This window comes from Symphalangus syndactylus, chromosome 13 (genome assembly GCF_028878055.3).
Source record: "Symphalangus syndactylus isolate Jambi chromosome 13, NHGRI_mSymSyn1-v2.1_pri, whole genome shotgun sequence".
NCBI classification, from domain to species: Eukaryota; Metazoa; Chordata; class Mammalia; order Primates; family Hylobatidae; genus Symphalangus; species Symphalangus syndactylus.
In genome coordinates this window covers 29,262,030-29,288,306 of record NC_072435.2, presented here as the reverse complement: position 1 = coordinate 29,288,306, position 26,277 = coordinate 29,262,030, and the positions used below count along the sequence as shown (strand labels likewise).

Here is a 26,277-nt window from a genome sequence, read left to right as displayed (position 1 = left end):
TCCCCATTACTTGTGAGGCTGAGGCGAGAGGATCACTTGAGCCTGGGAGGTTGAGGCTGCAGTGAGCTGTGATTGCTCCATTGCACTCCAGTCTGGGATTCAGAGGGAGACCTGTATCAAAAAAAGAAGTGGCTGGGCACGGTGGCTCACACCTGTAATCCCAGCACTTTGGGAGGCCGAGGCAGGCAGATCACCTGAGTTTAAGAGTTTGGAGACCAGCCTTGCCAACAACGTGAAACCCCGCCTCTACTAAAAATACAAAAATTAGCCCGGTGTAGTGGCGTGCTCCTGTAGTCTCAGCTACTCAGGGGGCTAAGGCAGGAGAATTGCTTAAACCCAGGAGGCGGAGGTTACAGTGAGCCGAGATGAGATTGCTCTCCACTGCACTCCAGCCTGGAAGCAAGGCGAGACTCTTGTCTCAAAAAAAAAAAAAAAAAACAAAAAAAAAACCATCCTGGCCAACATGGTGAAACCCCATCTCTACTAAAAATACAAAAATGAGCTGGGCGTGGTGGCGGGCGCCTGTAATCCCAGCTACTCTGGAGGCTGAGGCAGGAGATTCACTTGAAGCTGGGAGGCAGAGGTTGCAGCGAGCCGAGATCATGCCACTGCACTCCAGCCTGGTGACAGAGCGAGACTCCATCTCAAAAAAAAAAAAAAAAAAAAAAAAGCTACACGTGGTTCACAGCTGTCCTATAGATCTTCCTCCCAGTCACATAGCCCCTTTATGCCCAAGATGTCTTAAGCCAAATTTTTGCCACTTGCAAATCAAGTCCCAAGTAAGCAATCAGAGATACCTTCCATGAATGACACTGGAATTTTAGAACAGCAAAATCCAAGTCTCTCTAGAATAGGAGGATGAGCTCAGACCAGGGAAGGGGTGGCACTGGGGGGACGTCAGAACCAGGCCCACCAAGTGTTCATGTCTGACCACTCCTGGGATTCTTAAATATAGATGTATTTTTTTTCATCTCATCTCCGGACACACTCCAATCACACCCCTCCTGCCCTCCCCTCTCAACTGCAAACCAAGCGGTGCAGACACAGCACAGCACACATGAGGGGCCCTCCCTTTCACCAAAGCTGAAGGCAGGGCACAGTTTGGGGATGGAAGAGCCTCGAGGTAAATGTGGGGGTTCTAGAACCCGGTGACCTCAGTTCTGGATCATGGGAAAGGGATGAGTATGCAGTAACGTGGTAAGGTTCCAGATCTAGAAGCCAGGACCTAGAACCTAGTGGTTTCACAGTGGGCAGAGCGGTTGGGAATAAGCCAGGTTAGGGGTGGGGGTAGACAGCCAGCTCTGTCCTCTGCAGGCAGATTCCCTGGAGGGAGATCTCAGATTTAGAAAGGAGGAGTAGGATCTGGTCCAGAAAGGGCCAGAAAGACAGGAAAGCATCTGGACCGAGACTGTGTGTCCTCCAGAAGGAACGAGCAGCCAAGTGGTTCTACCACCTCTTGCTTGGCCAAAGTGTAGGGGATGACAGGAGCCGGATGGAGGGATCCTCCAGGCAGAGCCTGGCTCTGACATGCCAGGGGAGGGCTAGAACATGAGCTCATCCCAGAGCTCCACTTCTGGAGCTGAAATGGAGGACCATCTGCTCTCAGTTACCTTCAAACTCTGAAAGTGCCCCGGCTCTGGCCTTGATTGCCCCATTCACAGGGACACCATGTGGTTTCCTGCACTTGGTGGCCCGCATGCCGGGCCTGAGCGTGGCCTGCTCTGTATGCTGTAGAATTTGCAAGCCACACGGGGGGCTCTAGGAGCCCCAGACCTGAAAGCACCATGCCAGGTTTCCTAAAACCTCTGGCACCACGGCAGAATAATGGCAGATTCCTGGCCTCTGGGAAGCGGTCCAGGCCCAGGGGACTCCAGGGCGCTGATTATGCATTCTGGAGCCAAAGAAAGGCACGGCTTTGTGGATTCTGGAGTGCAGGAACTTGGAAAGTGGAGCTGGAAGGGCTGGAGTGTTTGGCGGACTGGGTGGGGGCACTGCGGGGCCACACCCAGTGCGGATCTGGAGCGGGGGTTTAGGAGCAGCGCCCCTCTGCATCCTCTCTCTGGAGGAGGGAGGCAGGACAGGCGGGGAGTGTGATGGGGGGGACTTAGTTACGCTCCTCGCCCAGGGAGCTGGTGGGGCTGAGGGGCTCGCTTGGGGTGCTGAGTGAGCTGGAGGTGGCCGTGTCCACAGAGTTGCGCTTGCTCCCGCTGGTGGAGGAGGTGCAGGACGCTCGGCGCGGCCACTCTGGTGCACGAATGTTGCGCCGGTCCTTGGCAGCCTCCTCGTCCTCATCGTAGCGCTCGCCGTCTTCCTCCAGCGGCCCGTTCCGGGGATCCTCCTCGTCCTCACTCTGGTGCGGGCTGGAGTGTCGTGACAGCGAGGGCGACGGTGGCACTGAGGCTGGCCGTGGGTAGCGGTACCCCTGGGCCTGCATACGGGGATGTGGGTGCAAACCAGGGTGAGCTGAGGACCTCACAGTCCCACCCAGGCATCCAGCCACCTCTAGGCCTTCCCACTCCAGGAGGGATCCCCACCCCACCAAAGCCCAGCCCTTTGGCTCCTAGCTAAGCAGAAATCCAGGGTCCACTCACCGCATCCGCCTCGTTGGGCTCGTAGGTGAAGTGCTCTGGAAAGGCCTTGGACAACGCCATGTGGCGCGCAGACATATAGTACTAGGGGAAAGGAGGGGAGGGGGCAGAGAATGTAAGAGCCAGGCCCCACCCCCAGGCAGATGATGGGGGTCCTGGCCACACCCTTTATGCAGATGAGCACACTGCTGCACCGTTGAGCCTGCCCCATGCAAATAATCCATCTAACTGACTCCACCCCTTATGTAGATAAGCAGATCTCTGAATGGACAGTTTCTGAGCCACATCCCTCAAACAGGGGCTGAATTCTCAAGTCAGTCACCTCTTTGGCCACACCCTTATGCAAATGAGAACGCCTGACCAATGTTCTTTTTTTCTTTTTGAACGTGGTCCTGCTTTGCTACCCTAGGATGGAGTGCAGTGAGGTTGATCAAAGCTCACTGCAGCTTGCACCTCTGGGCCTCAAGCGATCCTACCACCTCAGCCTCCCCAGTAGCTGGGACTACAGACACGCACCACCACGCTCGGCTGATTTTTTTAATTTTTAGTAGAAATAAAATGTTGCCCAGGCTGGTTTCTTAACTCCTGAGCTCACGCGATCCTCCCTGTTAGGCCTCCCGAAGTGCTGGGATTACAGGCATGAGCCACCAACGCGACCGGCCTGGTTCATTGCTTAAAGGGACAGCAACTGTTACAAATAGGATGGGACCCTTCATCCTGCACCAAAGACCCCTAGCCAGGAGCGGCTGATTTGCCAGGAGAGGATAGAAAGTGGGGGTCCTACCCGGCCTAGGTACTTCCAGTCCAGAAGGTCAGAGAGGCGCTCCGTGCGGTTCCGCTGGATGATACGCTGCCGCCGGCTCTGCTGACAGAAGCTGTAGAGGAAGGAGGTGAGCTGCGAGCAGGAATCATCCAGGCTGCGGAACCGCCGGTCGAGAATGTAGATACCTGTGGAGGCCAGGACCCAGGTTCAGAAAACATCCTGGGGAGATCTTCATGGTCTCCAGGACTCTGTGGTACCAGGACCCCTCCTCTCCCCGCGGCCCAAGAGCCCCCCCATTTCCTCGTGCCCCTGGTCCCCAAGGATGCAATCTCCTCCTTCCCAGGATCCAGGAGTCACTGTTCTCAAGCCCCCTTGTAGAATCCTCAGGCGCCTGGGCGCTGACCGTAAGCTGAGGGGTCTGCGATGTGTTCCTCCATGAAGCAGCCGAAGCCGGAGAGATTGGTGGAGATACTGGGGATTCCCATAACCGTGCACTCAGCTGCGGGAAGGCAGGAGAGAGACCCACTTAGCTTCCCATATCTCCTACCCTCTTAATCGCAATAGACGCCTCAACACCGCCCTCTACTGGTGCCTGTACCAAGTGCCAGGCGCTGTGCGGAGCGTCGCTGAGCCCGCACAACCAGACTGTGCATTTCCCTATTTCTCAGAAGGGACGCTAAGAGGCTCAGAAAAGAGAATTACTTGCTCTTGCTCCAAGATGCGGGAAAGTCTATAGTTGGGAGATAAGGATGCTAATTGATTGAGCATCCCAATGTCCATTTGACTTAACTCTCACAACCTGTAGGATCGGGCCAAGGTCCGTCATTCTACTTAATTGTCACAACCTGTAAGATCTTTTCTTGTGCCAGTATCTTGTACAGACTTAGTCTATTTTGATGGGGGGTAAGATAAGGTCTCTCATTATTAGTATCCCTGTGTACAGAGCATCTAGTACGTCTTGTTTAATACGTTTAACAACCTTGAGAAATAGTTCAAGGAATGTATTATAATTTTTTGATGGATTTTTATGCTTTTTTTTTCTTTTGAGACAGGGTCTCACTCTGTCACCCAAGCTGTAGTGCAATGGCACAATCTCGACTCACTGCAACCTTCACCTCCCGGATTCAAGAGATTTTCGTGCCTTAGCCACCCAAGTAGCTGGAACTACAGGCACACACCACCATGCCCAGTTAATTATTGTATTTTTTAGTAGAGACAGGGTTTCACCATGTTGGCCAGGCAGGTCTCGAACTCCTGACTTCAGGTGATCCATCCATCTTGGCTTCCCAAAGTGGTGAAATTATAGGCGTGAGCCACTGCGCCTGGTCCAATGCTTTTTTTTTTTTTTTCTCAAGACAAGGTCTCACTTTATCACCCAACCTGGAAGACAGTGGCTTGATCATAGCTCACTGCAGCCTTGACCTCCTAGGCTCAAGCAATCCTCCCATCTCAGCCACCCAAGTGGCTGGGACTATAAGCACACAACACTATGCCTGGCTAATTAAAAAAAAAAAAAAAAAAAAAAAGGCCGGGCATGGTGGCTCATGGCTGTAATCCCAGCACTTTTGGAGGCTAAGGCAGGTGGATCACGAGGTCAAGAAGAGAAAAAAAAAAAAAAAAAAAAAAAAAAAAAACCAGCCTGGCCAACATGGTGAAACCCTGTGTCTACTAAAAATACAAAAATTAGCTGGGTGTGGTGGCGGGCGCCTGTAGTCCCGGCTACTCTGGAGGCTGAGGCAGGAGAATCACTTGAACCCGGGAGGCGGTTGCAGTGAGCCAAGATTGTGCCACTGCACTCCAGCCTGGCGATAGAGCAAGACTCTGTCTCAAAAAAAAAAAAAAAAAAAAAAAATTTTATAGAGACAGGGTCTTACCATGTTGTCCAGGCTCGTCTTGAACTCCTGGGCTCAACCTATCCTCCCACCTCAGCCTTCCAAGATGCTAGGATTATAGGTGTGAGCCACTGCCCCAACCTATAATAATAATTATTATTATTACGGTTTTTTTAGACAGGGTCTGACTCTGTCGCCCAGGCTGGAGTGCAGTGGCGCGATCTCGGCTCACTGCAACCTCTGCCTCGGGGGTTCAAACAATTCTCCCACCTCAACCTCCCGAGGGGCTGGGATTATAGGTGCCTGCCACCACGCCCAGCTAATTTTTGTATTTTTAGTAGAGACAGGGTTTCACCATGTTGGCCAGGCTGGTCTCTAACTCCTATTCTCAAGTGATCCTCCCACCTCGGTCTCCCAAAAAGTGTGGGGATTATAGGCGTGAACCACCATGCCTGGCCTGATCTATAATTCTTATGTAAGTTTTCCTAAAAACCTCTGTAAACTGCAAAAATAGGCACTAAATATAATAGGTCTGTCAGGCACGGTGGGGTGCACCTATAATGACATATAAGAGGCTGAGGCAGGAGCCGCACCTAAACCTAGGAGTTCCAGGTGAGCCTGGGCAACAGAGTAATACCCCCATCTCAAAAAAGAAACAAATAATAAAAAGTATTGAATATATATTTATGATCTAGTTTGACTCTGTGTTTCCCCCCAACTTTCATCTGGAAATGTAGTCCCCACATGTCAAGGGAGGGAAATGATTGGATTACAGGGGTGGTTCCCCTGCTGCTGTTCTCACGATAGTGAGTGAATTCTCACGAGATCTCATGGTTTTATAAATGTTCGTTTTTTCCTGCACCCTCACATACTTCTCTCTCCTGCCGCCATGTGAAGAAGCTTCTTTCTTTCCCTTCCGCCATGACTGAGTTTTCTGAGGCCTCCCCAGACATGTGGAACTGTGAGTCAATTACACCTCTTTCCGTTATAAATTACCCAGTCTTGGATTTTTTTTTTTATGGCAGTGTGAAAACAGACTAATACTACCTATCAATCTATCTATAAAACAAAGGCCTATGGAAACGGGAATTGGGGCTGACCACATGACTCCTAATTATCATGCAAGCACAGTTTGCAAGACTTGTTAAATTACTAATAAATTAGGAAATGGCACTTATTTAGCTTTAATTTTTTTTTTTTTTTTTGAGACGGAGTCTCGCTCTGTCACCCAGAGCACAGCACTGCTGGAGTGCAGTGGCGTGATCTCAGCTCACTGCAACCTCCGCCTCCCAAGTTCAAGCAATTCTCTGCCTCAGCCTCCTGAGTAGCTGGGACTACAGGTGCGTACCACCACACCTGGCTAATTTTTGTATTTTTAGTAGAGACGGGGTTTCACCATATTGGCCAGGCTGGTCTCAAACTCCTGACCTCATGATCTGCCCATCTTGGCCTCCCCAAGTGCTGGGATTACAGGCCTGAGCCACCACGCCCGGCCTTATTTAGCTTTAAAAACACTGGCTAATGTGAACCAACAAGAGGAAGGTGGAGTTGATGGGCACTGGGAATGTCTTACGAGGAGACTTGGCCACACTCGGCTGTATTTGTGAATTGTGCATTTCATTGCTGCTATTTGGGGGGCCAAATGCCCATGCACTGGGAGAAAGCAGTGTGAACTGTGACACCCATTTGACACTAACTAGTCCTCAAAACCCAGCCTTCTAGTTCCTCAATACATGAGCTATTGTGTCACAAAAGCACGTGCTGTAGCAGAACAGATGTTTACCATTGTTCCTGTTTTGCAAAGAAGGCAACAGGCTCAGAGAAGGCCAGTGCCTTGCCCCAAGACATGCTAGCTCTGACTAGGACGCCATGACCACGCTGTCCCCTGCCCACTACACTCACCCGGCGTGTAGCCCCAAGGCTCATAGTAGGAGGGGAAGACTCCAAGGTGACAGCCACGGACAAACTCCTCATAGTCCACAGGGAGCAGAGGGCTTGTGGAGGAGAGGAACTCCGGGTGGAAAATCACCTGGTAGTGAAAAAGAAGGACTCAGCCCAAGTGCCTTATTTAGCTAAGCCCTGAGATCCCAAGGTGGCCCAGAGAGGGTAAAAAGCTTGTCTAGCATCACACAGCATGTGTTTGGTAGGACCAGTGTTCAAACCCAGGTCTGTCTGCCTCAGAAGCCAGGGTTCTTTCTAACCACAGCAATACCTTCGATAAAACTTATGGGGAAATGGAGTGTGTGAGGCCCAGGACCCCACCCCTTCCCTCTGCCGTGCCCAACCCAGCCCTGACCAAATGCCCTCACCTTCACCCTGTCGGCACTGCTATTGAAGAGGCCGATTCGGCGGATGGTGGTCAGGATGGGGTCTGAGGAGTCATCCAGCATATTGTGGGTGCACACAGGGGGGAAAGACTGCCGCTGCAGGAGCCACAAGAAGGGCAAGGGGTCATGGAAGGGACAGAGAACTCCCTACTTCCTCATGAGCCATGCTGACCCTGGGGGAGCCAAGGAGACCACAAGTGCACCAGACTGTGGGGCAACAGGCCCAAGTGATCACCAGGAGTTGTGGATTCCCACTAGGCTCTAGTACAACCGTAAAGGTTTTCTTTCTTTTCTTTTAAATTATTATTATTATTATTTATTTTTGAGGCAGAGTCTCGCTCTGTCGCCCAGGCTGGAACGCAGTGGCACGATCTCGGCTCACTGCAAGCTCCGCCTCCCAGGATCATGCCATTCTCCTGCCTCAGCCTCCCGAGTAGCTGGAACTACAGGCGCCTGCCACCACGCCTGGCTAATGTTTTGTATTTTTAGTAGAGATGGGGTTTCACTGTGTTAGTCAGGATGGTCTTGATCTCCTGACCTCGTGATCCGCCCGTCTCGGCCTCCCAAAGTGCTGGGATTACAGATGTGAGCCACCGCGCCTGGCCTATTTTTTTTTTTAATAGAGATGGGGTTTCACTATGTTGGCCAAGTAGGTCTTGAACTCATGGGCTCAAGCGATGCACTCCTTTCGGCCTCCCAAACTGCTGGGATTACAGACTTGAGCCACCACACCTGGCCTGGAAAGGTTTTCTTTCCCTTAACCACCATGAGCTTAAAAGAACTACAATTCCCAGCTGTCTTTGAGGCAAAGCCAGTGTTAGCAACTCCCTTACCTCTAAGGACTATGAGGAGTTGCAGCCACCTTGTTCTGTACTCTGGGCTCTATTATTAAAGAAACCCAAAGTATAACTATCCCTAGTCAATGTGGGTGGAGACTGTGTACCAATATGGCAGCAAGCTTTGGAGACTGCTGGGAGTTGTAGTTGCCTTATGAAAATTCACCTCCAACCACCAGGCACGGTGGCTCATGCCTGTAATCCCAGCACTTTGGGAGGTCGAGGCAGGAGGATGACGAGGTCAGGAGATCGAGACCATCCTGGCTAACACAGTGAAACCCCGTTTCTACTAAAAATACAAAAAATTAGCCAGGTGTGGTGCTGGGCAGCTGTAGCCCCAGCTACTCAGGAGGCTGGGGCAGAAGAACGGCATGAACCCGGGAGGCGGAGGTTGAAGTGAGCCAAGATTGTGCCACCGCACTCCAGCCTGGGCGACAGAGCGAGACTCCGTCTCAAAAAAAAAAAAAAAGAAAAAAGAAAAAAGAAAATTCACCTCCAACCCTAACAGAGGCCCAAAGAAACCACAATTTCCAAGAGTCTCTGGAGCAAGACAGAGCTAGTGTGATAGGAAGTCCTGGGGACTACTGGGGTGTATAGTTCTTTGCAACTGTTCTATCATAGCTCATTAAAGATTTTACTTACCATCACTCTACTGAGTCTAGGGGCCCGAGAAACTACAACTCCCAGCAGCCCCGTGGCAGAAACATTCATAATGAAGTGGGCTGCTTTAGGGACTATTGGAAATTATGGGTTAGCCAAAAGCAGTTCACATTTTGTTTCTACAACTTAGCTGTCTAGGTTTCCATTCCCCAGGAAATGGCTCACCAATGTAGACCACAAGTACTGAAGTCCCTGGACCCCAGAGAATGAAAAAACTCTAACTCCCAGAAGCCTCTGGACAAGGGAAGAGTCAATGCCCCAGAAAGCCAGCAGGGCCTGCTGGGAGTTGTAGTTTCTCGGGCCCCTAGACTCAATAGAATGACTGTAAGTTCTCGTTTTATAAATGCCGATTCTCTCTGAAGTTAGGAATCTAAAGCAGCTACAATTCCCAGGGGTGTCTGGGGACCAACACACAGCCTCTGGAATAAGAAACCGCAGCTGCTGAGAGTTTGCAATGTTTTCTAGAGAATGCTGGGTGCTTTTGCTCACCTGACTCCGTCCCTAAAGTGGCCCGATAAAACTACCACTCCCAGCAGTTTTAGGGGCAGAGGTGGAGCCTTGTGCAGCAAGGCCCAAGGAGAGCTGAGAGTTGTAATTCTTTTATGGCTGTCTTGACCTTTTCTTTTCTTTCTTTTCCTTCTTTCGTGTGTGTGTGTGTATGTGCCTCAGGGGCTGCCAGGAACTGCCATCTCTCTGCACAGAGGTCCAATCCATACCTGCGTTGCAAAGATGGCTCTCTTCATCATAGTGAAGTCTTCCTTATCCAGCATCTTGTTCATGTCGGGAAGACTCCCACTGCAAGGCAAGCGGGGGCATGCATGTGAGAACGGAGTGATGAGAGGGGTTAGTCAGGGCCTAGGAGGGCACAGGGCTAAGGGTAGGGCACTCACACCAGTAAGGATTCGTAAAGCTTCCTCCCGAACTTTTCCTTCACTGTGTTGGCCGTGTCCCTGGAGGAAGCAGAGCAACAGGGTCACACACACACCAGCTGCCGTTTACTGTTAGGCTTCTTTAGTTAGTTTGTTTGTTTATTTTGAGACGGAGTTTGGCTCTTGTTGCCCAGGCTGGAGTGCAATGGCATGATCTCGGCTCACTGCAACCTCTGCCTCCTGGATTCAAGCGATTCTCCTGCCTCAGCCTCCCAAGTAGCTGGGACTACAGGCGCGTGCCACCACGCCTGGCTAACAGTTTTGTATTTTTAGTAGAGACAGGGTTTCTCCATGTCTTAAACTGCCGACCTCAGGTGATCTGCCCACCTCGGCCTCCCAAAGTACTGAGATTAGAGGCTTGAGCCACACGCCCGGCAGTTTATTGTTATTATTATTATTATATATATTTTTGACAGAGTTACTCTGTTGCCCAGGCTGGAGTGCAGTGGTGCGATCTTGGCTCACTGCACCCTCTGCCTCCCAGGTTCAAGCAATTCTCCTGCCTCAGCCTCCTGAGTAGCCGGGATTACAGGCACCTGCCACCATGCCTGGCTAATTTTTGTATTTTTAGTAGAGACGGGGTTTCACCATGTTGGCCAGGCTGGTCTTGAACTCCTGATCTCTGGCTGGTAATTGGCCACCTCGGCCTCCCAAAGTGCTGGAATTACAGGCGTGAGCCACCGCGCCCAGCTACTCTTAGGTTTCTAGGGTAGCAAGGAAACTGGGGTGTGAGCAGGGAAGCCGTGCCCTGTGGCCTCCAGGCTGGAGGATGGGGACCCAGGGGGCAGGCCCTGGAAGGCTTAGATCCCACGTGTCTGACATTAGCTGTGTGGTCAGGGACAGGTGGCCTTCCCTCTCTGACTGCAGTGACTCATTTTTCAGACGAGGATGAAAATAGAATCAACCTCAGAGGTTTGCAACGAGGACCCAATGATGTCATGCCAAAAAGTACACATGGCAAGCCTTCCAGAAATGTCAGCTATTATTAGGACTCGTACTTGTCCTGCAGATGGCAATGCTAAGCCCCATTTTATATGAAAAGAAAGTAAGATTCTGAGAAAGGACCATTTAGGCACACAAGTAAAGCTAGCAGTGTCACATGACAGCCCCACGGTCACTTCTCTAATTAAAATCCTCCCATAGCTCTGGCCTCATTTATTTTTCTTTCTTTCTTTTTTTTTTTTTTGAGACAGAGTCTCGCTCTGTTGCCCAGGCTGGCGCAATCTCGGCCACTTTCTAGGTTCAAGAAATTCTCCTGCCTCAGCCTCCTGAGTAGCTGCAATTACAAGCGTGTGCCACCACGTCTGGCTAATTTTTATATTTTTAGTACCGATGTGATTTCACCATGTTGACCAGGCTGGTCTCGAACTCCTGACCTCAAGTGATCCGCCCTCCTCAGCCTCCCAAAGTGCTGGGATTACAGGTGTGAGCCACCGTGCCCAGCCTGTTTCTTTTTTCTTTTTTGAGACCAAGTCTCGCTGTTACCCATGCTGGAGTGCGTTGACGTGATCTTGGCTCACTGCAATCTCTGCCTTCTGGGTTCGAGCGATTCTCCTGCTTAGCCTCTTGAGTAGCTAGGACTATGGATGTGCATCACCACTCCCAGCTAATTTTTTTATTTTTAGTAAAGATGGGGTTTCACCATGTTGGTCAGGCTGGTCTCAAACTCCCGACCTCAGGTGATCCACCCGCCTCGGCCTCCCAAAGTGCTAGGATTACAGGTGTGAGCCGCCATGCCCGACTTCTTTTTTATTTTTATTTTTTTATTTTATTTTTTTTTTGAGACGGAGTCTCGCTCTGTCGCCCAGGCTGGAGTGCAGTGGTGCAATCTCGGCTCACTGCAAGCTCCGCCTCCCAGGTTCACGCCATTCTCCTGCCTCAGCCTCTCCGAGTAGCTGGGACTACAGGCACCCGCCACCACGCCCGGCTAATTTTTTGTATTTTTAGTAGAGACGGGGTTTCACCGTGGTCTCGATCTCCTGACCTCGTGATCCGCCCGCCTCGGCCTCCCAAAGTGCTGGGATTACAAGCGTGAGCCACCGCGCCCGGCCTCTTTTTTATTTTTTTGAGACAGTCTCACTCTGTCGCCTAGGCTGGAGTGCAGTGGCGCAATCATGCCTCACTACAGCCTCAATCTCCAGGGCCGAAATGATCCTCCTGCCTCAGCCTCCCGGGTAGCTGGGACTATAGGTGTCCCCCATCTTGCCTCACTTTCTATCTCTTCTCTATGAGACATGCTGCTCCAGCCCCACAGGACTCCCCACCGTGTCTCAATCATGCCTCAGGGCCTTCGCATCTGCTGTTCCTCAGATACCCACAGGGCTTGCTCCCTCCTCACCTTTCCTCGTCTCTACCCCATAACACTTTCTCAGTGTGGCGTGTCCTGACAACCCTGTCTCATATTCCAGTTCTGCTTTATTTTTGCCCGAAAGTAAATTCCGTCTACAGGATTTTCTAGAATACAAGCTCCATGAGGAAAGGGATCTTATCTTTCTGGTTCACAGCTGTATTCCCAGGACCTGGAATACATGAGGAGGGCAGGTCACTTGAGGTCAGGAGTTCAAGACCAGCCTGGTCAACATGGTGAAATCCCATCGGTACTAAAAATATAAAAATTAGCCAGCACATAGTAGATGCTCAGTGAGTATCTGCTGCTAATGAATGAACGGTTTTACAGATGAAGAAACTGAGCTTCACTGGGAGGCAGAGGTTGCAGTGAGCCGAGATCACGCCACTGCACTCCAGCCTGGGCAACAGAGTGAGACTGTCTCAAAAAAAAAAAAAAAAAAATCAGAGAAAAGAAAAAGAAACTCAGCTGGGCACAGTGGCTCACCCCTGTAATCCCAGCACTTTGGGATGCCAAGGTGGCTGGATCACCTGAGGTCGGGTGTTCGAGATCAGCCTGGCCAACATGGTGAAACCCCGTCTCTACTAAAAATACAAAAAAAGGCTAGGCGTGGTGGCTCATGCCTGGAATCCCAGCACTTTGGGAGGCTGAGGCAGGCAGAACACCTGAGGTCAGGAGTTCGAGACCACCCTGGCCAACATAGTGAAACCCTGTCTCTAATAAAAATAAAAAGTTAGCCAGGTGTGGTGGCACACCCCTGTAGTCCCAGCTACTCAGGGGCTGAGGCAGGAAAATCGCTTGAACCCAGGAGGCGGAGGTTGCGGTGAGCCGAGATCATGCCATTGCACTACAGCCTGGGCGACAGAGCAAGACTCCATCTCAAAAAAAAAAAAAAAAAAAGAGGGCTGGGTGCGGTGGCTCATGCCTGTAATCCCAGCACTTTGGGAGGCTGAGGCGGGCAGATCACGAGGTCAGGAGTTTCAGACTAGCCTGACCAATGTGCTGAAACCCCGTGTCTATTGAAAATACAAAAATTAGCCGGGCATGGTGGTGTGTACCCGTAGTCCCAGCTACTCGAGAGGCTGAGGCAGAAGAATTGCTTGAACCCAGGAGGCAGAGGTTGCAGTGAGCCAAGATCGCGCCACTACACTCCAGCCTGGGAGACAGAGTGAGACTGTCTCAAAAAAAAAAAAAACAAAAAACACTGAGACCCTAGGAGAAACACGGGACCCAAAGCATGCAGCTGGGAGTGGACTGGGCCAGGGGCCGGAGCGAGGGCTGCTAACCAAAGCTGTTTGCGCACGGCTTGGCCTTTGAGGGTTTCCACGTTGAAATTGTTGGTCCGTGCTGGCATGATGAAGAAGGCAACCACTGTCTGCTCGCTGCCGTTCACCTGCGCAGAAAGGAGGGGGAGGACAGGATCGTGTGGGGGAAGCCTGGAACCAGCCAGCCTTTCTGCCAAGACCGCTGGGATCCTGCCGTACCCCTTCCTGTCAAGGAGAATTATAGGACAGTCCCCACCTGGACTCTGACCTTCTTTCTGGGTCTCCATATTCCCCTCACGGCCCCCCACCACACGCAGGTGCTTTCCTAGGTTTCTGTTCTCTCTGTTATTTTCTTGTTTTGTCTTGTTTGTTTTTGAGACAGCGTCTTTTTCTGTCGCCCAGGCTGGAGTGCAGTGATGTGATCTCGGCTCACTGCAACCTCTGCCTCCTTCTTCTTGGGTTTCTGTTCTCTCTGTTATTTTTTGTCTTGTTTTGTTTGTTTTTGAGACAGTGTCTTTTTCTGTCGCCCAGGCTGGAGTGCAGTGATGTGATCTCGGCTCACTGCAACCTTCGCCTCCCGGGCTCACGTGATCCTCCCCTTTCACCCTCCCAAGTAGCTGGGACTACATGTGTGAGCCACCATGCCTGGATAATTTAATTTTTGTATTTTTTGTAGAGATGGCGTTTCACCATGTTGCCCAGGCTGGTCTCCATCTCCTGGGCTCAAGTTATCCTCCCGCCTTGGCCTCCGAAAGTGTTGGGATTATAGGCGTGAGCCACTGTGCCTGGCTGTTCTCCCTAGTTATAAACTGCTTTGGTTGCCCTCCCTCTATCCCCTCATAGCCCAGGCCTCACTCTGAGCAGATAGTTGAGCCGAGCCAAGGCCTCCAGGAAGACGTCGGCACCCTTGTTGGAGAACTCATAGCGGCCAGCGATAAAGAAGTATAAGGTCTTGTCCAAGTTGAAGTCCAGATGCCTAAAGAACCCACAAGGCACGGTAAAGCCCAAAGCCCTCACCCACCCACTAGCCCTGGCCTCAAAACTACAAATCCCAGAAGCTATGGGTGGGGGCAGAGGGTGTCTTAGGTAATACAGAGGCATCATGGGGCCTCCTGGGAGTTGTAGTTCTTCTCTTTAGTTGGAGCTTTCCTTTAATCCTCAGCCCATTATTCCGGCGCTCAAGAATTAAGGAGGCCGACTACCCAGGTGCCCCCTCCCTCAGACCCAGGAGTCCGGGCCCCCAGCTGCCCCCTCCCCCGGACCTAGATGGTTAGGCTCCCAATGCCCTCCTCTCTTAAGACCTAGGTATATGCCCCACGTACCCATAAAAATGGCCCCGCACAAACTCCTGGATTCGAGCCTTGCTCTGAGCATGGAGGTTCTGGAACTCATGCATGGCAGAAAACTTCTTCACATTCAGCCCATTGGGGGTCACAATATCTGGGATTGGGGGTGAGGGTCCCATGTTTTATTTGTTCATTCAGATCAATGTTGTGGTTGAATGAATAAATGAAGAAAACACCCTTTGCCTTTTGCAATTTCTTTGTTTCAAGAGCCTTCCTATGAGGTCCGCCCCCACCCCCCCCCGCCTTTTTTGTTTGTTTTTGGAGACAGGGTTTCTCTCTGTCACTCAGGCTGGAGAGCAGTGGCACAATCACAGCTCATTGCATCCCTGACCTCCTGGGATCAAGCAATCCTCCCTCCTCAGCCTCCTGAGTAGCTGGCACTACATGCGTGCACTACCACACCTGGCTAATTTATTTATTTTACTTTTGTAGTGATGGGGTCTTGTCATGTTGCCCAAGCTGATCTCAAACTCTTGGCTTCAAGCTGTCTTCCTGCCCTGGCCTCCTAAAGTGCTAGGATTACAGGTGTGAGCCACCATGCCTGGCCAGTTCCCTTGGTGACACACATACCCTGACTCCGAGATGCCTTCTTGCCTAATATTACTTGCTTAGGTTCACAAGCACAAGTATAAGTCTCCTCAGCTACTGGAAATGGCTAACAGGATCTGATCCACACTGGTGATTCTGGGAAAGTTGTAGTTCTTTTGTTTCCTCTTAGCCCACCCTGAGATGGAAATGATTAAACATCCCCAAAGTTCTTCGTCTCCTAGGATATATCCTCTACTTCCAAGCTTCTTACAGGGACCCAGTCATTTCTTCTCCTTATACAAATTAAAGTATATCAACGAAAAACTACAACCCCCATCAGCGCCTAGGGCAAAGTTCTGGAACATATGGAGCTAACTAGTCAAAGGCTTTCTGGGAGTTGTAGTTCTCACCTTATACTCACGAGAACGGATACTAAGGGCTGGGAAGAATGCCCAGTTCCGACCTAACCTTTCTCAAAAACAAAGTCCACTGATCTTCCATTCCCTTTCATAAGACCAATCTACATTAGCCAATTACAGAATTTTATCATATCTGAAATTAATATGAAAGAAATTAGACCTTCCATTAGCCTCCAGAGTATATAGTCAGAGAGCCTCAAATACAGGTCACCACCTCCACAGCCTTCTGGGAGCTGTAGTTCTCTATTCTTTAGGAAAAAAAATGGTAACCGATGGTCCCCAGCTTAGGACTTAGGATGGTCCAAGTTATGATTTTTCTTTTCGAGACAGAGTTTCGCTCTTGTTGCCCAGGCTGGAGTGCAGTGGCGCAATCTTGGCTCACTACAACCTCTGTCTCCCGGGTTCAAGAGATTCTCCTGCCTCAGCCTCCCGAGTAGCTAAGTAGCTGGGATTACAGGCGTCTGCCACCATGCCCACCTAATTTTTGTATTTTTGGTAGAGAGGGGGTCTCACAATGTTGGCCAGGCTGGTCTTGAGCACATGACCTCAGGTGATCTGCCCACCTCAGCCTTCCAAAGTGCTGGGATTACAGGTGTAAGCCACCGCGCCCGGCCAAGTTATGATTTCTCAACCTTATGATGGTGTGAAAGTTACATACATTCACATGAGTCCAATTTTGGATTTTGATGAGATATTCAACACTTTTCTTTTAAATTTTTTTTTTTTTGAGACGGAGTCTCGCTCTTTCGCCCAGGCTGGAGTGCAGTGGTGCGATCTCGGCTCACTGCAAGCTCCGCCTCCCGGGTTCACGCCATTCTCCTGCCTCAGCCTCCCAAGTAGCTGGGACTACAGGCTGGGTCTCCCAAGCTGGGCCCAACATGCCCAGCTAATTTTTTGTATTTTTAGTAGAAACGGGGTTTCACCGTGTTAGCCAGGATGGTCTCGATCTCTTGACCTCATGATCCACCCGCCTCGGCCTCCCAAAGTGCTGGGATTACAGGCATGAGCCACCGCGCCCGGCTTTTCTTTTAAATTTTTTGAGACGGAGTCTCGCTCTGTTGTCCAGGCTGGAGGGCAGTGGTGCGATCTCGGCCCACTGCAACCTCTGCCTCCGGGGTTCAAGCGATTCTCCTGCCTCAGCCTCCCAAGTAGCTGGGATTACAGGCACCCACCACCACGCCCAGCTAATTTTTGTATTTTTGGTAGAGATGGAGTTTCGCCATGTTGGCCAGACTGGTCTCGATCTCCTGACCTCGTGATCTGCCCGCCTTGGGCTCCCAAAGTGTTGGCATTACAGGTGTGAGCCACTGCGCCCAGCCTATTCAACACTTTATTATAAAATAGGTTTGTATTAAAATTAGCCAGGTGTGGTGGCGGGCGCCTATAGTCCCAGCTACTTGGGAGGCTGAGGCAGGAGAATGGCATGAACCTGAGAGACGGAGCTTGCAGTGAGCTGAGACAGCGCCACTGCACTGCAGCCTGGGCGACAGAGCAAGACTCCGTCTCAAAAATAAATAAATAAATAAAAACAAAATAAAATAAAATAGATTTGTATTGGATGATTTTGCCCAGTCGCAGGCTAACATAAAGTGTTCTGGGCACATTTAAGGTATACTAGCCTAAGCTATGATGTTCAGTAGGTTAGGTGTATTAAATGCATTTTTTTAATTTTTTGAGACAGGGTCTCACTGTGTCACCCAGGCTGTGACAGGGTCTCTCCAGGCCACCCAAATCATGCAATGGCACGATCACAGCTCACTGCACCCTTGACCTCCTAGGCTCGAGCAATCCTCCCACCTCAGCCTCCTGAGTAGTTAGGGATACAGGCACACACCACAATGTCTGGCGAATTTTTTAGACAGGGATTCGCCATGTTGCTCAGGCTGGTCTCAAATTCCCAGGCTCAAGTGGTTCTCCTGCCTTGGCCTCTCAAAGTGCTGAGATTACAGGTGTCAGCCACCGTGCCCAGCCGAAATACATTTTCGGTTTATGCTATTTTAACTTACAGTGAGCTTCTTGGGATGAGGAGCAACTGGCTTTGGCATAGACAGCTGCCTACCTCATTCATGTCTGGGGACTTCAGCCCAGCCCCTACCTGGTTTCCTCTTAAGCAAGTGCTGTGCCTCGATGGCAGTGATCTGGGACACAGTAGTGAAGACGTGAGCACAGTGGGCTGCCGCCCTTTCCATGCAGTAGCGGTGATAGATCTGCCTCTCCCCTGCTTCCTTGTCCACGTTGAACTGGGTGGGAGGGGACAGCAGTCAGGTTAGAAGGACTGGGGAGAAGACTCTGGAGGTCCAGACACTGGGGTCCTAAGAGAAATTAGTGCTGGGGGCTGGATTCTTGGGTCTGAGGTAGGAGGGATCTGGGGACTTGGACTCCTGGATCCTGGGGGAAGAGGGGGCACCATCCCCTTGCGCCCCCCAGAGCTTTGGGTTTCCCTGGCATACTCGCAGTCCCCCATCTGCCACGGTCCCAGCTCACGTTCTCCAGGTTGTTGTAGAAGTCCACGGCACCGGCACACAGGTAGCGCCCCAGCAGCGTGGCATGGGTGGTGAAGATGGTTGCTACAGGCAGTCGCCGGGCACGACACAGGCAGAGTCCAATGCCTGCCAGCCACTCATGGAAGTGAGCAACCACGTGTGGCTTCTCCTCACTCTGCGCCAGGAACTGTGGGCAACAGGGACAGGGCCGCTGTCTCCACTGCAGCAATCCCAACCGGACAGGGACCTGTAAATCCCTGATGCAGCCCAGGCTGGTCTTGAACTCCTGGGCTCAAGTGACTGCCTCCTCAGGGGTTGACAGGAACTGAGGATTTTTTGGCCAACCGTCTAAGTCCTGGCAGAGTAAGATTGGAAAGACTGAAGTTTTCATGTCCCCAGGTCCTGGACAGTCTCTAAAGACCACTTGTCTCAAGGGTACACTGTCTGTACCCAACACTGGCAAAAGGACTACAACTCCCAGAATGCCATAGGAGCAGCCAGTTCCTGAATTATTTGTCCCAGGGCATGAGAAATTAAGCTTTTTTTTTCTTTTTTCTTTCTTTCTTTTTTTTTTTTTTTTTGAGACAGTGTCTCGCTCTGTGGCCCAGGCTGGAGTGCCGTGATGCGATCTCAGTTCACTGCAATTCCCACCTCCCAGGTTCAAGCAATTCTCCTGTCTCAGCCTCCCAAGTAGCTGGGATTTGGGATTACAGGTGCCCACCACCACGCCCAGCCAATTTTTTTGTATTTTTAGTAAAGACGAGGTTTGGCCATCTTGAACTCCTGACCTCAAGTGATCTTCCCCCATCAGCCTCCCAAAATGCTGAGATTACAGGCGTGAGCCACCGTGCCCAGCCTGGAAACTAAGTTTCTTGAGCCTTTTAAAACCTAGAAGGGGGTCAAAACCAGGTCAGGCTGGGGATTCATAAGCATCCAGGGCAGCATCTGAGAGCTGAGTCCAGCAATAGCACACTAGAGAACTGCAACTCCCAGAATTCCTTGGGCAAGCCCGCCAGCCTCACTTTGAGATAGAATCCCTGTGCTTGGAAGACTGGAGTAAATGAAGTTGGCATCGAGAGTAGAGCCTGGGCCCCTGGATGTCCATGTCCTCAAAGGCCAGAGCTAATCCTTGGATTAAAGGACTCTATGACTCCCAGAATGCCCAGGGAGAAGCCCATCCTCTGTCCCAGGGGCTGATGGTCATTGTAGTTTCAGGTATGAGTGGAACATGTCGGATGGGGCCTACCTCACCCAGGAACCAGGTGGTCAGAAAGCCAAAGAGGACAGCGTCGTTGGCCTCGCGGTCGTACCACGGCACCCCGATGTTGCAGGTATCCCAGAGCTCTCCCTTCCAGCGCTCCAGGGCCCAAGCTGAGGCACCCACGTCCAGGAGCACTACCAGAGGGCCTCCCTCGATCAGCCAGCGCCCGAAATACACCTGGGATGGGGTGGGGGAGGCACCATAGGGAGGCTCTGGGCTTCAACCTCATATCTGCATGCATCTGTGGTTCCATTTGCAGGCAGATGTCTAGACTTAAGCCGCAGCTCTCTTACCTTCTGTTTCCGTATCTGCCGCTAATTTCTCACCTGCTGCCTTAGCCTTACTTCTCTATTTGCACGATTTATTCCTGCTACACATTGTTTCCATCTCTGTTGCAATATTTTCCCTGCCCCCTGCTTTCTTTCTTTCTTTCTTTTTTTTGAGATAGAGTCTTGCTCTGTGGCCCAGGCTGGAGTGCAGTGGCGCAATCTCAGCTCACTGCAACCTCTGCCTCCCGGGTTCAAGCAATTCTCCTGCCTCAGCCTCCCAAGTAGCTGGGATTACAGGCACCCGCCCCTACACTTGGCTAATTTTTTTTTTTTCTTGAGACGGAGTCTGGCTCTGTTGCCCAGGCTGGAGTGCTGTAGCACGATCTCGGCTCGCTGCAACCTCCGCCTCCCGGGTTCAAGCCATTCTCCTGCCTCAGCCTCCCGAGTAGCTGGGACTACAGGCGCCCGCCACCACGCCTGGCTAATTTTTTTTGTATTTTTAGTAGAGCCGGGGTTTCACCGTTTTAGCCAGGATGGTCTCGATCTCCTGACCTCATGATCCGCCCGCCTCAGCCTCCCAAAGTGCTGGGATTACAGGCATGAGCCACCGCGCCCGGCCACACCTGGCTAATTTTTTGTATTTTTAGTAGAGACAGAGTTTCAGCATGTTGGCCAGGCTGGTCTCGAACTCCTGACCTCAGGTGATCTGCCCTCCTCGGCCTCCCAAAATGTTGGGATTACAGGCGTGAGCCACTGCACCCACCTAGCCTCCTGTTTAATTTCTTTCTTTCTTTTTTTTTTTTTTTAGACAGAGTCTTGCTCTGTCGCCCAGGCTGGAGTGCAGTGGCACGATCTCGGCTCACTGCAAGCTCCGCCTTCCGGGTTCATGCCATTCTCCTGCCTCAGCCTCCCAAGTAGCTGGGACTACAGGCGCCCGCCACCACGGCCGGCTAATTTTTTGTATTTTTAGTAGAGACAGGGTTTCACCATGTTAGCCAGGATGGTCTCGATCTCCTGACCTCATGATCAGCCCGCCTGGGCGTCTCAAAGTGCTGGGATTACAGGCGTGAGCCACCGCACCCAGCCTCCTGTTTAATTCCTATAACTGCTACCCTTCTCCCACTTGCTGCCTCCTTTCTCTGCTTATAACCACATACGTCACATGTCCTGTGTCTATGCCCCCACTGCCCTGTCTGGCCACTCTGCAAATCATTTCTCCTACCTGCTGCCTTGTTTCTATACTTGCTGCCACATTTCTCTTACCAACCATCTGCATCTCCCACTGTCTTTTCTTTCTGATGCTAATTCGTTCCATGGGATGCTTCTTTTTTGTTTTAAGACAGGGTCTCGCTCTGTTACCCAGGCTGGAGTGCAGTGCTGTGAACATGGTTCACTGCAGCCTCAACTTCCCTGGCTCAGTCAATCCTCCCACCTCACCTCCTACAGGCGTGGGCCACCATGCCAGGCTAATTTTTTAATATTCTGTGGAGATGGGGTCTCACTATGTTGCCCAGGCTGATCGTGAACTCCTGCGTTCAAGCAGTTTTCCTGCTTAGCTTCCCAAAGTGTTGAGATTAGAAGTGTGAGCCACCAAACCAGGCCCTTTTTTATTTTCAGAGACAGGGTCTTGCTCTGTCCTCCAGCCTGGAATGGAGTGGTGCAATTACGGTTCACTGAAGCTTCGGCCTCCCAGGCTCAAGCAATCCTCCCACCGCAGCTTGCCACATAGCTGGGACCACAGGCACATGGCACCATACCCCGGCTAAAATTTTTTGTAAGGACAGGGTTTCACCATGTTGCCCAGGCTGGTCTCAAACTCCTGGCCTCAGCCTACCAAAGTGCTGGGATTACAGGCGTGAGCTACTGCACCCAGCCTGTAATGATTCTTACTGTTTAGGCTGCCACTTTTCTTCCCCTTGCTGCTTTGTTTCTGTTCCTTTCATCACATATCTGTCACCTGCCACCTCTTTCCTCTATCCATAGGCCTATTTTGTAGTCCACAGCCCCCCTCCTTCTTTCCTTCCTTCCTTCCTTCCTTCCTTCCTTCCTTCCTTCCTTCCTTCCTTCCTTCCCTCCCTCCCTCCATCTCTCCTTTCTTTTTCTTTCTTTCTTTTTTTTTTTTTTGACAGGGTCTCACTCCAGTTGCCCAGGCTGGAGTGCAGTGGTGCAATCATGGCTCACTGGGCCGGGTGCGGTAGCTCACGCCTGTAATCCTAGCACTTTGGGAGGCCGAGGTGGGCGGATTGCCTGAGCTCAGGAGTTTGAGACCAGCCTGGGCAACACGGTGAAACCCTGTCTTACTAAAATACAAAAAATTAGTTGGGCATGGTGGCATGCGCCTGAGGTCCCAGCTACTTGGGAGGCTGAGGCAGGAGAATTGCTTGAACGCGGGAGGTGGAGGTTGCAGTGAGTCGAGATTGCACCACTGCACTCCAGACTGAGCGACAGAGTGAGAGTCTATCTCAAAAAAAAAAAAAAAAAAAAACATGGCTCACTACAGCCTCAACATCTCATCCTCCCACCTCAGCCTCCTGAGTAACTGGGATCACAGGCACACACCATCATACCCGGTAATTTTTTGTATTTTTAGTAGAGACAGAGTTTCGCCATGTTGCCCAGGCGGGTCAGGAACTCCTGGGCTCAAGCTGTCCTCCCACCTCGGCCTCCCAAAGTGCTGGAATTCCAGGCATGCGCCACCGTGCTCGGCCTGGCCACACATTTCTAACAGAGCCCATCCTCTGTCCGTGCCCCGGGGCTGCATTTTTCTAACCACTGCCGTGTTTCGAAGACTTGCTGTCTCACTTCTGCCTCGGCCGCACTTCTCCAGTTGGCTGTTTTCCTCCCTGAGACCATGGCGTTGGTTCTGGGCCTGCTGCCACAGCAGCGGAGAAGCAGCTCTGCTCCTTGCCGACCTGGCTTTTTCCTGCCCGGAGCCTCGCTCTGAGGTCCCTCCCCCTCCCAGCTGTTGTCTGCCCTTTTGCTGGAGGGGGGGGCTATTCTTAGGCCCCCAGCACGTGGGAAGCAGCTGCCCTCAGGAAGGGACTGGACTGTTCTGGGTTCCCTTAGGGACACAGTCGGGCCTGAATGGATTCCAGACCCCACCCCAAACCAGAGGCTGTGAATGAGTAAAGGAACCACGGTGCCTCTCCGTCCCCGGCCTGGACCTGTCTGTCCCTTAGCCCTGCTGCCTGATGGCTTTCTCCTTGGACAACAGCATGTCTCCTTCCGTCTTCATCCTGGGGCCCTGGAACTCCCCCTCCTCTCTAATCCCTGATCTGCCCATCTAAGACTCGGTTCTGTGGGTCTGTCCAGTGAACTCTCCTCTCTTCCCCGATATTCCATGCTTCTCTCTCCTTCTAGGACTGACTTTCTGAAACATCTGGCGGCCTCTCTTCTATCCCTAGTCTGTCTATTACTCTTGCCCGTGGCTCCATCCACCCTTCTCCCTTGGTCTGCCTGTCCCCCTCACTCTCCAAGCTTGGCTGTTAGTAACAATGATGATGATCATAATAACAATGACAATCACCGACCACATCCTGTGCTACCTTCATGCCGAGAACTCTACTAACCATTTTATCCTTATTAACTGTTTCCTCCTCCCAGCACCTCTAGAAGGTAGATGCTATTAGCGTGTCCATTAGCCAAGGACACACAGGCAGCAAGTGGAGGGGAGAACTTGAACTTCAGGCTCCAGAATCCTGTTCCTTCCTGACCCCAGGCCCACTTCTCCCCAGCTCTGCCTGGCTGGCTGGCATTCTTTTCTGAGACAGAGTCTCGCTCCATCGCCCAGGCTGGAGTGCAGTGGCCCAATCGCAGCTCACTGCAACCTCCGCCTCCCGGGTTCAAGCGATTCTCCTGCCTCAGCCTCCCGAGTAGCTGGGATTACAGGCGCACGCCACCATGCTCAGCTAATTTTTTTTGTATTTTTAGTAGAGACGGGGTTTCACCATGTTGACCAGGCTGTCTTTCGATCTCGCTCTCTTTCTCTCTGGGTCTGAGGACCTTGGCCTCTTGGATCTCCATCTCAGTCTGTCTCATACTTGCCATCTGTCTGTCTATTCGCCCATGTCTGGGATCCACCCACCCACTTCCAGGCCCTGCATCTGTCTGGGTGTTCTATCACGCCTCCTTCCTGTGTCCAAGCCTGCCTCGCTCTCTGGCTGGGGCTGTCCACCCTTCCCCCTCTCCGTCTGTGGCTCCCACCCCGATGACAGGCTGTCCACCCGCTTCTGCCCTGGGCCGGGCCATGTCCCACCTTGCAGCCCTTGCTGTTCATGGAATCCAGTGTCCTCTTCAGGGCCGGGGTGGGGGCCTCCAGCAGTTCCACCTGGGTCCTCACGCCCTGCTCCGTGTACGGCCCCACCAGGAAGTAGTTGTCACCCCATTCGTCCCCCGTCACCTTCGCCTTCGTCTGCAGTACCGTGTAGATGCCACCCACTGTGGGCCCAAGCGTGTGAGGGCAGGCCCCGGCCAAGGTCCATAGTTCTGGGGCCTGGGGTGGGGTGGGCCGGGGATGTAGGGGGCACTCAGGCCCCAGACCCCTAGCTCAGTGGGAAGAGGGGACTGGGAGCCCGTAGTTTGGAGTAGGGGTTGGAGGCTTGGATGAAGGGAACAGGGGGGCTGGGGGGCAGTCCTCCCGGGTCTAAGGGAGAAGGGGGCTGGGGTCAGGACCCTGAGGGGGGAGGGGGCTCAGGCTAGACTTCTGGGTCTGAGAGAGAAAGGGCTGGGTGCTGGGACCCCTTGGTCTGAGGGAATTAGGGACTGGGGCTCTAAGGATGGCAGAGCTGAGGACTACCCGGACCCAGGTTCCCGAGTTCCCAGCTCACAGGAGCTGGGTTTAAATAGCAGCCAGGCTCCAAAACCCGGTGAGGGAGACCTCCTCATGGCCAATCCAGCTTCTCACCATTGCCCAAGAGAAGCCTGCATGGTCATTCCCTGCCCCCAGGGACCTTGCTGACCTGCCTCCCAATTTCCTCTCCCTGACTAGGGACACCGGCAAGCACGGTTCTGCCTCTCCCATGACCCCACCCCAGACCCAGGAGCCCCAGCCCCCAGCCTCCTCCCCTCCTGGAGCCCAGGCCCTGGCGATACCCGGCTGTGTGTTCACGGGCCCCCTCTCCTCCTGGGAGACACAGTCCCTTTCCCCTCCAAGACCCAGCAGAGCAACCCCCCAGACCCTGCTCTTTGAGGTGTGAGATTGGCTTGTTCCTGGGGATTTCAGCCCCAGCCTTCTCCAAGGCCAGAACCTCAGCTTTTTGAAGCCCAAGACACAGAAATGCAGGATCCTAGCCCCTCCCATCCTAGGGCCCAGCCCCTGACTAACTTAGGACTTCCCAGCCTTCCCCTATTCCAGTACGCATGTGTCCCAGGCCACGGGCTCCTCTACTCCTAGGAACTAATAGCTCAGGCCCTCAGCTCCTTCAAAGCCCAGGCATTCAGGCCCACAAGCCTCTCCGACCCTAGGCTCTAAGGATTACAGTCTCCAGCCCGTCCCATCTTTATTCTTAAGCAGCCAGGTCCTCAGGTCCTCCCACCGCCGCTCAGGCCTCCTATCTCCCAGTCAGTTCTCTCTCAAATCTGGAGTTTTATCCCCTAGACCATGCTGTTAGGGTCATAGGTCTGAAACCCCGGCAGCTTCCCAGGTTTGCACGCAGAAATCCCATCCCCCCCATCCCCTTCCCAGTTCAGGATCCAGGTATCTAGTCTCTCGGAAGCCTCCCTCCAGGACCTAGGAGTCTCATTTTAGCGCCCTCTTCCCTAGGACCCAGAACCCGGGCTTCCAGCCTCCTTTCATCTTAAGTCAAACGAACGATCACTCTCCCACCCACCGCCGGCCTCCTAGCCCCTCCTCAAGGGCACAGGGTCACAGCCTCCTTGCCCAGGTCCCAAGGGTTCCCCTAGTAGCCCGGTCCTCCTACAACTCAGAGTTCCGGGCCCCCCTCCACTACTGTCCTTCTGGTCAAGGGCCCCGACGCCTGGCGTGCTCACCCTTGTTAGCCACCTCCCAGGCCACTTCGAAGAGCACAGCGTTCTCCAGGTCGAATTCATCCTCCCAGTCCTCCAGTCCTGGCAGTGAGGACATGGACAAAGTGCGGTTTAAAGGCATGGCTGGCGCAGGACGGGGGCTCCGGGGACCTCACGGTAGGGACCCCGGAGGTGTCCAGGGAATGCACTAGGTAGGGTGCGGGGCTGAGTAGCTGGTGCCCGATGGGAAGCTTGCAAGACGCTCAGCTTCCTATTGCAAGACCGCACCCACGCCCCGAAGCGTTCTGACCTAGGCAGAAGGCGGCCGCAGCGTCACTGAGCCCACCGGCGCCCCTGCAGTGAAACCTCGCAGCCGCCAGGAGGCGGTGACCGCACCCCCAGCCAGCGCCATTGGCCCACGCCCGGGGGCGGGGATTTCCGCGTGTCCTCATTGGTGGAG

At 52.5% G+C, this 26,277-nt stretch overlaps 1 protein-coding gene across 4 annotated transcripts; it reads right to left on the bottom strand.

Annotated features, from left to right (window-relative positions):
• Nucleotides 1-937: 937 nt before the first annotated feature.
• GYS1 (glycogen synthase 1) lies at nucleotides 938-26,260 on the bottom strand. Of its 4 annotated transcripts, none has more exons than XM_055236589.2 (16): nucleotides 25,842-26,232; nucleotides 24,109-24,290; nucleotides 19,570-19,761; nucleotides 18,325-18,510; nucleotides 17,936-18,080; nucleotides 14,870-14,987; nucleotides 14,403-14,523; nucleotides 13,569-13,675; nucleotides 9,897-9,956; nucleotides 9,723-9,801; nucleotides 7,493-7,606; nucleotides 7,086-7,212; nucleotides 3,755-3,850; nucleotides 3,373-3,536; nucleotides 2,592-2,672; nucleotides 938-2,428 (listed from the first exon to the last, which is right to left on the bottom strand). In XM_055236589.2, exons 1-16 carry the CDS (start codon nucleotides 25,957-25,959, stop codon nucleotides 2,105-2,107), a joined length of 2,214 nt encoding a protein of 737 aa, XP_055092564.1. In that variant the 5' UTR covers nucleotides 25,960-26,232; the 3' UTR covers nucleotides 938-2,104. The 4 variants fall into 4 exon arrangements, with proteins under 4 accessions (XP_055092564.1, XP_055092565.1, XP_055092566.1 ...); XM_055236590.2 differs by having other exon boundaries at nucleotides 18,325-18,489; nucleotides 19,552-19,761; nucleotides 25,842-26,216; XM_055236591.2 differs by lacking the exon at nucleotides 19,570-19,761 and having other exon boundaries at nucleotides 25,842-26,260.
• Between the last annotated feature and the right edge of the window lie 17 nt (nucleotides 26,261-26,277).

What these genes read in the sequence shown, in the direction of transcription:
- GYS1 (XM_055236589.2), bottom strand. Translation starts at nt 25,959, where the DNA reads ATGCCTTTAAACCGCACTTTGTCCATGTCCTCACTGCCAGGACTGGAG. An exon ending in TGAACAGCAAGGGCTGCAAG is followed by an intron (nt 19,762 to 24,108) that starts GTGGGACATGGC and finishes ACCCCATCCCAG; the next exon opens with GTGTATTTCGGGCGCTGGCT. An exon ending in GAGCCATCTTTGCAACGCAG is followed by an intron (nt 7,607 to 9,722) that starts GTATGGATTGGA and finishes TGGCTCCTGCAG; the next exon opens with CGGCAGTCTTTCCCCCCTGT.